We start from the raw sequence: 11845 nt of genomic DNA, 5'->3' as shown, positions 1-11845 counted from the left end.
TGACTTTAATCTCAGAATTCTGACTTTAATCTCAGAATTCTGACTTTTATCTCAGAATTTTGGATCTTAATGTAGATGGGGGTCCATGAAGGAAGAGATGTGGGAGCACTCAGCTTCACTGACAAAGATGTGAGTTATTTGAGAGGGCCAGTAACACATTGATGGAAAATTATGGAATTAGGTTAATTTTTACGTGGCCGAGGGGTCTCGGGTGATACTATTTAATGAATGGAAGAGCAGAAGGTTAATAAAACAAGAGAGCTAGTTTAGTCTTTAAAATCGACATTCTGACTTTTTTTCTCATATTATACTGAAATAAAATTTAAAAATCAGTTAACTTTTTTATTTTTTCAGTGGCCCTAATCCTAATAATAATAATAATTTAAAAAAAGCCAATTTCCAGGGGAATTTTGAGGTCACTATCGTTTTCTGACCTGAGAAGCTTTGATGAAGATAGAGATGAAATATTTTACCAGAACCTCCCCACACCGCAAAAGGTACCAGAAACATGGTTTCATACTTGATCACAGAAAACTTACCAGACCTAAACTCCTATTGAATAGAAATTCCTTTTTAATAAAACCTTATATGTTTGCTTTAGACATATTCTTTATCTAACATTATGTATTGGTATCATTTTTAAATGGCTTCATATTTGCTTGTGCAGCGTTTTGTTTTTGTTTTTTTCATATTTTTTCCTTCCACTCAACTTTTCACTAATATCCTTGACATTTCAATGACTTCCTGCTATAACCGACAGTCAGCATTCTTCTTATTGTCATTTAGATCATAATATCTGTATGTCTATATGTCCAGAAATGTGTAGATATAACCTTTTTTTTTTATCAAACCTGTTTAGTTCTCTAATATCTGACATGACTTTTTGGATTACAACTGCTTTAAACAATAATCCTCAAACTAAACTGTGATAAACATTCTAAACGTATGACTATATAAATGACTGCTATAAATGGCATGTTTATATAATATTCTAATTAACTGTGTAGTCTGGCTATGACAGATTCAGAGAGATGTGGTTTGTTGAGATTTTCTAAATTCTCAGAAAACACAGCAGCAGAGTGAGGCATCATGGAGGACTTTTCAGCTTTTAAAATCATCAAACTGTTTGCTCACTCTGGCAGCTTTTGAACTAAACAAATGAGGAACCCGAGAACGCAGAGGAAGTTGGCCAATAATTGCAGACTGGATTTCTCAATGCTGCCTTGTTTTTTTGTTGTTTTTTTTAATTTTTTTAGGATGTTGAGCAGCAAAGCTGAACATCCCTGAAAAAAAGAAATGTTTGCACTTAGAAAAAATGAAGAGGAGTTCTGTCAGACCAGCACAGTTTCCTCCTTAGTTACTTCTTTTATGTGTCATAGTGTGAATGAAACTGCTGATGGTAGACATTCTAACACAAGCTGAGAGTCGGTTCTGTCTGAGAACTCAACTTTAAAGCTTTCAGCCTTTTCTGACTCAACTTCCCTTTACACTTATGGTGAAACATACCATTTTCTGCATGTATCTGTTGTCTTTTTTTTTGGTTTTTCTTTTGCCTAAGTATGAAAAAAACATTGTCAGTACTTCTCTGCCTGTGACGCCACTTCCTTTTGAAGAAACAAAAGAAGAAAAAAACAAATTTCTGCTGTATTATCTGTGGGGAGAGATGTTGTCAACCTACACACCTCTCAATACATGTTTCTGCTGGTTACTTTTGACAGGCTGCCTTCCCTTTGTCTGTTGCACCTTCCATGGCTGCTGATGACTATAACCCTGTGAGTATTCTACGTGTTCTTTTTTTTTGTGACATTTACAGAGGCTATACTTCTGCTTCTCTTATTTAATGTTGACAGAACTCTAGATATGAATTATTAGGGCTTGTTAGCCTTCACATCAGGATGAAAAGCTGCTTTTTACCTTCTTTATTTCCTATTTTAAATTCTAATGAAGGCAGAGAGACTCTAGAGTAGATAGACGAGGCAGAAGCTGAACATTAAAGCGCAGCAAAAAAAAGTCTATGCTTGTGTGAAACAGGATGTTAAGCGACGATTTTCTTCTCTGTTGTTGCGTGTGACAGTTTTCTCTTCTTGTCTTCCTCCGGATGTTAAGCGACGATTTTCTTCTCTGTTGTTGCGTGTGACAGTTTTCTCTTCTTGTCTTCCTCCTCTCATCTCCCTGTTGTCCTCTCTGAAAGGTCTCCCTGAGGCACAAGTCAAAGAAGAAGAACCGGGGAGGTAAGCTTGCTCTTTTAGCTTCGCATCTACAGCGAGTTTTGCCCCACAGCTGTACTTTGGACCACCGGTGGGCGTGTGATGTGAAAAAGGGCAATTAGTGTGTACAGAGAGGTTTTAGGCAACCCACAGTTACTTTCATATCATTTCTTTTCTGCTCTGTGCTCTGTGTTCTCTCTCTTCATTTCTGAGAATGCAACTTTTATGCTTTTTAATGCTGCTCCTTTAATGATCACATCAGGTAAGGGTCAGTGGGATCACAGCAGTTTAGAGCTGAGAGCGTTGCAAATGGTTGCGTTATTTTTAGAGTATTGATCATTTTAAGTGACCTACATTGGCTCGGATGGAAATGTTTTTTGTGTGTGTGTCAGTTAGGATGCTAAAACCAGTAACCAAAGCATCAGACAGATGCTTTGGTTACTGGTTTGTTTGCGTTAAACAAGGAAGTGGACTGAGCTCTTTGCATCTTTTGTAATCAGGCAATGGTACCATGAGCAGAAGACGAGTGTCCGTCAAAGAGCTCGGTCAGCCGGACCATCAGGGCTGGCTTTACAGGAAGAAGGAGACCAAGGGCTTCCTGGGGATAAAATGGAAGAAGTACTGGTTTGTTCTCAAGAGAACGGCTCTATACTGGTACACCAACCAATTGGTAAGTAAAGAGAGAATTCAGTTTGATGTAGGTTTGTTTGAAATTTAAAGAACTGCTACAATGTTTTGATGTGTTGAGCATTTTTTCGGCTTCTTCTGACCTGTTGTCGAGGTAGCAACCACAACATCAACATATTATATGGTTTTTATTTTCTTTTTTGAGGAAGGGAAATGGGTTACACTGAGTTTTATTGATGGGATGGAACAAGTCTGAAATTTAAATACAAAGGAACGTCACACATCTGAGATATTTATTTTATGATTCTATCTCTATTTTTGCTGTAGGCTGTAGTTTGTGGTCGTATGTTACATAACGTCACAATAAAGTTAATGTTAATGGTTGTAATGTGGTAAAAATTAAAAAATTTATCTTAAATGTCTTAAATGGTTTTATTTAAGAGTTTAAGAGTGAAAGGGATTACAAAAAAAATGGCACTGTACAGAATTTTCTTAATTTGAAAAATTGAAAAATCAATATCTCTGTCTCCATGCACTAAAATGCAGTACTTTATTTTTTAGTTCATCTCATAAATATGATTAAAAGTGTTTTGCAACAAAGAGCAATTAATTTCCGTTAGCCTGTTTGTTTAGCACCTTATGCCTGACTCAACCAAATTATATCACACATGGTTATGGGGGGGATGTGACAGCAGCTGCAGACTTTGTGCTTCAATTCATATTTGGAAATGTTCTATATTTATACTGAAATTGTGATAGAAGAACAATTACTGTGAAAAAAATCCAACTTAAACCCTAAAAAAAGAGAGATATGATGTATTTTTTAACTGCAATAATAAAATTATCACCTAATTTAGCATTTTATATTGCAGTTAGCTTGGAGAATGTTGACTTTTCTGTAAGAGACAGAAATGGGAAGCTGAAAAGCATCAAAGAGTCAACTTTAACAAATCGTGTATCTTTTTGTTTCCTCCGACTTGATTTTTAAACACCTGACCAATGAAGAAAGTGACTAACTTTGCCTAATCATCACTTAGTAACAGCATCCTCTCTAAGGAGTGTTCTTGTCAGTCTGAACTGGTAGACTTTATGATAAATTCGCTGATTGGAACCAGATTTCTTAAAAACCGAAAATGTAATTGGAAAAAGTAACATTGCAGTGTTATTTAGTTTTTTTTAACCGTATGAAGCTTAAGTTTTGGCCACAAAACACTGGAGATTTTTGAGAATATTGTTTAGTTTTTCTTTAGTTAAATTGCTCCTAATGAAGTTACTATTTTGAAGAAATATTGTTGTTCTTCGCCCATTTTTTCAGTCTGGGGAGGCATGATTCATATCTTTGTTTCAAATTTTTTTTGTGGATGTTAGTATATTTATCGTAACTGGGAAAAATAAATAATTCCCTGTCAAAAAATAATCATATAAAATTATGAAGGTTCGCTTTTCTCTACAGATAAAACACACACTGAAGGGATTTTTCTATCAAAATTTGTTTTTTATTTACTAAAAAAAAATGGAACATTAAAAGGTTGTCTTTTAAAACATTGCTACTTGCATAAAAAAAAAAAAAAAACAATGAACACTGAGTAAAGCGGCATAGACTGAGTCATAAGACTCATGTGAGTTCCTCTACCTTCGTCTCCCTGCCGGTCATGCTGCAGCTCTGTTTCCTGTTTGGCACTGCGTCACCACCAGGCTATCTGCACAGATACGGACAGACTGACGTACAAGTCTTGCTTCCTTGCAGATTTCTTCATTTTTTTTTCATCATTAAACAGATAATATTGCACCTAGATCCCCTGAGTGAATACAAAATGCAGTGTTTGCCTGAAGATCACAGCCATCAAACTGCATTCACATGATGATGGGTCTTTTGCATGGCTGTAGAGGGATTCTGGCCCACTCCTCTGAGCAGAATCATTCAGCTGCTTTGGAGGATATCTGGGCATGAACAGCCAGGTTGAGGTCCTGGCACTGTGTGGCTTCATTGGATTCAAGTCCTTTGACTAGGCCAAAGCCTATCAGCAGCGAGCTTGCTAGTGTGTATCATCTTCCTGCTTAATAACACCTAAAATGTGCATAAGCTAACAAAGAGGATCATAGCCTTTATTATTAATCACATATCTTGTGGTATAGTGATAACAGTAGAATTGATCCTAAATATTCTTTTTACAATAAAGCATATTCTAGTGGTTTTAAATCTGAGTGCCACAAGCAGGATTATTCCTTTCATAATAAAGCTCACACCAAATGAAAAAGTCTAGAGCGCTTCAGCAAGATAAAAAAAAAAATACATCATCAAACGGAGTTTTTTATTTCATAATAAATCTATAGCCTTAAATACAATTCTTACTACCCCTAAACTCTTGTTATCTCATTAATGAATGCATGTTTTGTCCACTTTTTTTTTTTTTTTTTTAATTGGATCATAAATTATGACTTAAACTGATGCAATTTTTTTTCCGCTTAGGATGAGTCACTGATCTACGGAAGAGGATTAGGGCCACTGAAAAAATTCATAAAGTTAACTGATTTTGAAATTTTATTTCAGTATCGTATAAGAAAAAAAGTCAGAATTCTGACTTTAATCTCAGAATTCTGACTTTAATCTCAGAATTCTGACTTCTTTCTCAGAATTCTGACAGCTAACAAAAACATGTTGGCATCAAGCCGTAGCCATGTCTGTTTTAGAGACTAGCTCTCTTGTTTTAATCACCTTCTGCTCTTCCATTAATTAAATGGCATCAGGGACCCCTCGGCCACGTAAAAAGTTGCCTAATTCCATCATTTTCCACCAATGTGTTACTGGCATTCCCAAACAACTCACATCTTTTTCAGTGAAGCTGAATGCTCCCACATTTCTTCCTTCATGGTGCCATCTACATTGAGATCCAAATTCTAAGATTAAAGTCAGAATTCTGAGGAAAAAGTCAGAATTCTGAGGAAAAAGTCAGAAATCTGAGAAAAAAGTCAGAATTCTGAGAAAAAAAAGTCAGAATTCTGAGGAAAAAGTCCGAATTCTGAGGAAAAAGTCAGAAATCTGAGAAAAAGGTCAGAATTCTTCTTAGATTAAAGTCAGAATTCTGACTTTTTCCCCTTATTAAACTGAAATGATATTTAAAAATCAGTCTACTTTTTTTTTTTTTTCAGTGGCCCTAATCCTCGTCCTTACTAATGGGTTTTCCTTTTTCCGATATGAAGATTAATTAAACATTAACATAGTCACACTTAAACATTTAAGTGTGACTAGGGAAAAAAAAATCAGCTCTCAAAATCTTGTCCGTGGTAACTTGTTTTTTTTAAAGACACTGTAGCGTGATGGCTTTGGTCATACTTAATGTATGCCGCCAGCTGCAGTTTGGCGACAGGAAGTGGTTTGAAATCTGTTGCTGCTTCTTAGCTCTCACCCTCATTACAATTTCTGTCGCAGGCGGAGAAAGCAGAAGGCTACATTGACCTCACCAACTTCATGATCGATGTAGCCATCGAGTGCAAGAAAAAACAGTAAGTTCAGAATTTCAGATCTTGGTTCATCAGGATGACGTGATTGTGATTCATCAGACTTTGTTTCACTAAAGATGGAACTTTATTTATATCCGCTGCTGGTTATTATAGGAAATGTTCCCACACGCTGTGACGGGAACGTTTAATTTCGTAAAAACAGTGTAAAAAGGGATCTATAACATAGAAAAGTCACTTCCTTTTCCACTGATCACATCTATGGGGTTAGATCATTTAGATTATTTCTGCATTGGTGTTCCCAGAACATCTTAATGACCTCCATCAAGAGTGACTTGAAACGACAATGAAAAATTTTGAATTGTCTGTATTTGCTGAGAGCAATGATGAAGTCACAAAATAATCTTTTGTATTAAAATATTCCAAAGCTGTCTCTCTAAATGTCTGCTTCTTCTCTCCCAGTGCATTCAAAGCCTGCCACCCTCAGGTCATGATGTTTTATTTCGCGGCTGAGAGCCATGAGGACATGAATCTGTAAGTTACAATAGAGTACAACTTGTTTAAAAGCTGCTGTTCATTTTCAACATATATGTATTTTTTCTTCTCAGATGGTTGAATAAACTCGGGTTGGCTTCTATCCATTATGAGCAAACAGAGCAAGCCACAACAGCTGGTAAGCCACAGTGTTCAGCATGTTTCCATGACAGGTGTGATCACAAATTTAGGGCTTGTGACAAATGTGACAAATTAGAGCATTGAACATCTTGTTTTTTTTTTTTTACTTGTTGTGCAATCAGTGTTTCATCATGTGAGTTGATGTTTTTTCTTGTGTGTCTCAATCAAACATGGACATTTAGAGTGTTATAGTGAAGCCAGTGATCATGAAGAAGCAGAGAGCCCAGAGATCCCGCCTCCACCATACTCTGAACAGACCCTACGGGAGTCCCAGGATGTGCCTGATCCACCTGGGAGCACACATCAGGTTAGAAGACATAAAAAGGTTATTAGAAATGAGAACCAGCTCCTTCCTTCATTGTTTTCCCCTCATTTTGTCATAGAAGTAATATATTCAAACATGTGCCTTTGTAAAGTACTCATATGGAATATTTCCACCAGAATTCATTGCAGCCAAACTTAATATTAATTTACAAGCTAAAACTTACGCAATAATATGAAATATGACTGTTTAAATGTTCTTCCATAAATTTGATCTTTTATTATTTAAACCTGAACAATGAAGTTAAATCATATTTTGCCTCATGCAGCACCAAAATATGCCTAAAAAAAAATAAAAACAACCTCAGTTAATGTCACTGTAAATATTGCTTTCGCTTAGGTCATGGAAATGCGCAATGGTTAGTATTACAAGGATCCAATCCATGTTTAAAATCCATTATTTTCATTCTTAGAAATGTGGAGAATTATTATAAATTTCAAAGAACTCAGCTCAGATGTGATGATTCAGATTCACACTTGTCCATCAATAGCTGCGTAAATCTGGAGGACCTCGGGTAGTCGGAGATCCTACTGACCTGCTGGCAGATGATGATGATGATGATGGCTGGGTTATTAGCTGCTCTAATATTTATATATTATATATTTTCTAATAAACTGTACATCGCTTTGCCAGATCAAGCTCTTACTATCCCCCCTTTTTTCTTTAAAAGGCGCTAAATGAAAGGTTTGGTATTTAAAACTCGCCCTGAGCCGTATGCATGAGAGCCACACCAGTATGTTGCTCAGATTTTTGTAAAAACCCTTAAAAATGTGTTTAAATAGAGGCGCTCATATTGCTATAATGCCAGATCTGTTAATGTCACATTTGCTTTTCAAATTGAGAGCATTTTAATCACAAAGCTGTGCATGTTTATTATTCGCTAAAGTAGTGGCATGTTGGCTTCTGGCAGGTTCTGAGCAGAGGGCTGTATTCTAGTTCATTTTATTTATTTTGGGCAAAATCCTAAATCATTAGAACATGAAGTGTAGACTACTTCACACGTTTGTGTGGTGATTTCACTCCTTACAAGAGAAATACACAAGAAATACATTTGAGGAACAACTTTCAACTGCAGCAAAACCAGTTGTGTCATCTCCCAGAAAAGACTACTAATAAATATATTGCAGAGGTTTATTTTGTAATGAAACAGAGTGTAAAATTGTATTAATTGGGTTCAGTGAAGCAACTTGACGGCGCCTTTTGGACTCCATAAACATATTATAATCAAAACTCTGCAAGTTTAAGCCAGTTTCTTTATTGACTCCCTGATGCTGTTTAAAAAAGTTGTTGGTTGGCTATAATAAATCTACCTGCAGTATTAGATTAGATTAGATTAGATTCAACTTTGTTGTCATTGCACAGGTACAGGTACGAGGCAATGAAAGGCAGTTTAGGTCTAACCAAAAGTGCAATAGCAGCAAGTGCAGGATAAATAATGGTTCTATAAATACACGACATGGGTTTCTACTCAATAAGTATAGAGATGAATACCATTATAAACAGAATCTTACTAATAAATGAATATAATATTTAGGTAACTAGTGTTTTAAACTAAATTTACAGCTGAATATGTACCGAATATAATATACATGTGGATATTACTATAAAAAGGGTTTTTATAGTTATGTACAATAGCATATATACAGATGGGTTTTACTATAAAATGAATAAATAAAGTTTGGACAGAAGCTATCTAAATGAAAGTTCAGTTTAAGGTAATTGCATATTACAGTTAAAGTACGTTATTGCAGATGTAAATGTAAACAATTAGACAAAAAATGGTGACAAACTCTCTGTTGGCCTTTTGTTTTGTTGTGTTTGCTTGAAAATTGTGAGGCACTTTCTGTTTATCTATACTAAAAAAAAAATACCAATAAAATGCATCAAGGTTTGTGTTTGTAACATAAGCAAATGTCAAATAGCTCAGAATATAAGAATGCATCTAATACATCATTTAATTTTTTATTTTTCAGGGTACTCTTCCACCTCCCTATGCTTCCGCTGCTCCTGCAGAAGCCAGCGATTTGCTCTCCTCCCCCGTCAGTACGATGACTTCGCAGAGCTCCGCCTCCTCGCTTGCCAAGCAGCGGCAGTCCTGGATGGACCTTGTCTCCCAGGCGTCCTCTTCTCCGGCCGGGGAATCGGCGGTAATTTGCTCTGTTCAAGTCCACTTGCAAAAAGAGAGAAGCGGAGGGGGAGGATCATTGGAAAACTCCGTTCCCCAGGATTCCTCAAATTCAAATGGGTCCAACAGAGAGATGGGCGTGGTGGAAGGGGAGGAGCAGAGGGATGTTTTAGCACCTCAAAATCAAGGTGAATGCTTTAAACGTCTTATTAAATCATAGTCCTTTTATGTGCTCTCTTTCCGTTTAATTTTAGAGGTCAGAATCTAATGTTCTTCAAGTGTGTTGTATAATAAACTGCAACCTCATTCTTTGTGCAGGAAATCGTGAGAATAGCTCAGATGAGATGGAAAAGCTCTACATTCATCTGAAGGAGGCCAGTCTCTCGCCAATAGGGGATCGAAAACCTTCAACAAAAAGGGAATTCAGGGCTTCTTTTGTAAAACGCTGCAAAAACCAGACTGTTAACGATAAGCTACACCATATCAGGGCACTCAACAGCACGTTAAAGGTACATAACACACAACTTTTGAGGTTTTAAAGTCAAAAAGTTCAATATTGTATTTAATTTTTGAATTGTTTGTTTGTTTGTTTTGTCACAGTCTAAAGAAGCGGACTTGCAGGCAATAGAGCAGGTGCTATCTGACCCAGAGCTCACCTCGGATAAGTTCAGAGAGTGGAAGGAGTCCAATGGACCTCTGATGCTGGAAATCTGTGTCAAAGACGACCAGAAGGGGGCGCCAGAGGCTGTAACTGGTGCAGCATCAGTCACTGCTGCTCCTGTTGCAGAGACTAGTTTATAAAGTGTCCAATTATGAGCTGGTTTACTGTATTTGGACTTGGACCTTATGGTTGTATACCATGAGAATGCAAACTTACTGCTGTGATTAATTCAGCTTACACTTCAGTTCCACGGAAGAGCATATGAGGTCTAACGTGTCTGACTTTGTAAAGTGTTTTTATCTAAATATATATGTGGAGATGGGATGAATTTACACAAAAATGTGAATTCAGTTTTAGTATTACTTTCACTCTCCAGTTGGAAGGAATAGTGTTTTTTTTCATTGTGGTTCCCATTGTATTATATGAAATGATTGAGTAGCTTGAAAAACGTTGGTCTTCTGCACAGAAACACTGTTTTGTTGTTTTTATTGTATAATTTATCTGTGCATTAGGCTGTAGTGAACAAATACTCAGATTCTTGTTTTTACGTAGTTGTCTGCTAATTATTGGTGCTATGCACCAACTTTGCCTGTTACAAGCAGCCCTACAGCCAGGATTAGTTTGCTTTTCTCTAGATGTCATGTTATGGTTAATAACTGTTCTGACTGAACAATACGCTCTGTAGTTACAATAAATCACAAACCCTGAAACCCTAACTTCAGATTCATAGGAGTCAAATTATTGTTTCTTTACTGTTTAAGTATTAGGTTGAAGACTTAGAATGTCCTTCGAAACCATAAATATTGACAGTATGTTCGTTTCATTTCGTGTGATAAAGATTTTATAAAAACGCAGCCCAACTTTGCAGTGTGTACCAGCATCTTTGTCCAATAATGATGCTCTGTTTCACTACAAAGCAACTTTCTGATATTGTCACGTTTTAGCTGGTTGAAAACCATCCAAATGTTTGTATAGCAGGTAAATAAGTTAAGAATTTTATGCTAAAATATGCAAAAAATAAAACAGTTACATCTAATTTGAAAACACTTATGTTGGCACTGTACTGGAAAAATGACCTAGAAATAAGTACAAATTTCTTAAATTAAGTGTATTTACCCTTAACTTGAGTAGGTAAAGGAGGTGTTTTGCCAATGAAGTATTTTCACTCTTAAAATAAGATAATTAGATAATATGCACTTGAAATAAGACAATGTAATTGCGTTTTCTCGTTTTAAACGTTAATTGTCTTGTTCCATTGGCAAAATGTCTCTTTAACCTCCGCAATCCAAGAACAAATGCACAAAACTACTTATCTAGATTTCAGTTTTTTTCCAGTGTGGTTTAGTTTTTGTAAAGCTTTACAAATTATTACTACAATAATTCTAAATTTATTTGACAAATTGTGTTGGGATTTTATTCAGCAAAGGCTGCTCTATGTGACTTTACATGTTTTTTTGTTTTTTGGATTAACGTTCAACATAATTATCAGAAAACCTAGAGGGTCCTGCCTGGATCACTTTGAGAATTTGTTTATTTTTGTTTTTTCTTTATGTTAAGGTTGTATGTAAATATGTTAACAATAAATATGTGTGTCCTTTTAATATGATTTGATTGTAGTTGTTCTTCTTTTTGCTATAAAAGAGCAGTGCAGATTTTCTACTTGGCTGTTCTTTATCAGATTTATTGTTTTTCAGCATGGGTTTGCAGTGCTTTGTTTTATTTTTTGTTTGTTTGTTTTTTGGCCAACTGTTATTCAATATTTTATTGAT

The 11845-nt window shown here is 35.9% G+C and overlaps 1 protein-coding gene across 1 annotated transcript; it reads left to right on the top strand.

Moving 5' to 3' along the window:
* The first annotated feature begins 1566 nt into the window (after positions 1–1566).
* Positions 1567–11669, top strand: ipcef1 (interaction protein for cytohesin exchange factors 1). The gene is made up of 10 exons (XM_015396810.1): positions 1567–1772; positions 2192–2231; positions 2708–2877; positions 6265–6338; positions 6756–6827; positions 6902–6966; positions 7151–7275; positions 9264–9603; positions 9734–9924; positions 10016–11669. Exons 1-10 carry the CDS (start codon positions 1749–1751, stop codon positions 10214–10216), a joined length of 1302 nt encoding a protein of 433 aa, XP_015252296.1. The 5' UTR covers positions 1567–1748; the 3' UTR covers positions 10217–11669.
* Positions 11670–11845: the final 176 nt, after the last annotated feature.

Source organism: Cyprinodon variegatus, unplaced genomic scaffold (assembly GCF_000732505.1).
Source record: "Cyprinodon variegatus isolate N-32 unplaced genomic scaffold, C_variegatus-1.0 Scaffold27, whole genome shotgun sequence".
Lineage (NCBI taxonomy): Eukaryota > Metazoa > Chordata > Actinopteri > Cyprinodontiformes > Cyprinodontidae > Cyprinodon > Cyprinodon variegatus.
The sequence above is the reverse complement of the archived record's forward strand: the minus strand, read 5'-3'. Positions and strand labels throughout refer to the sequence as shown.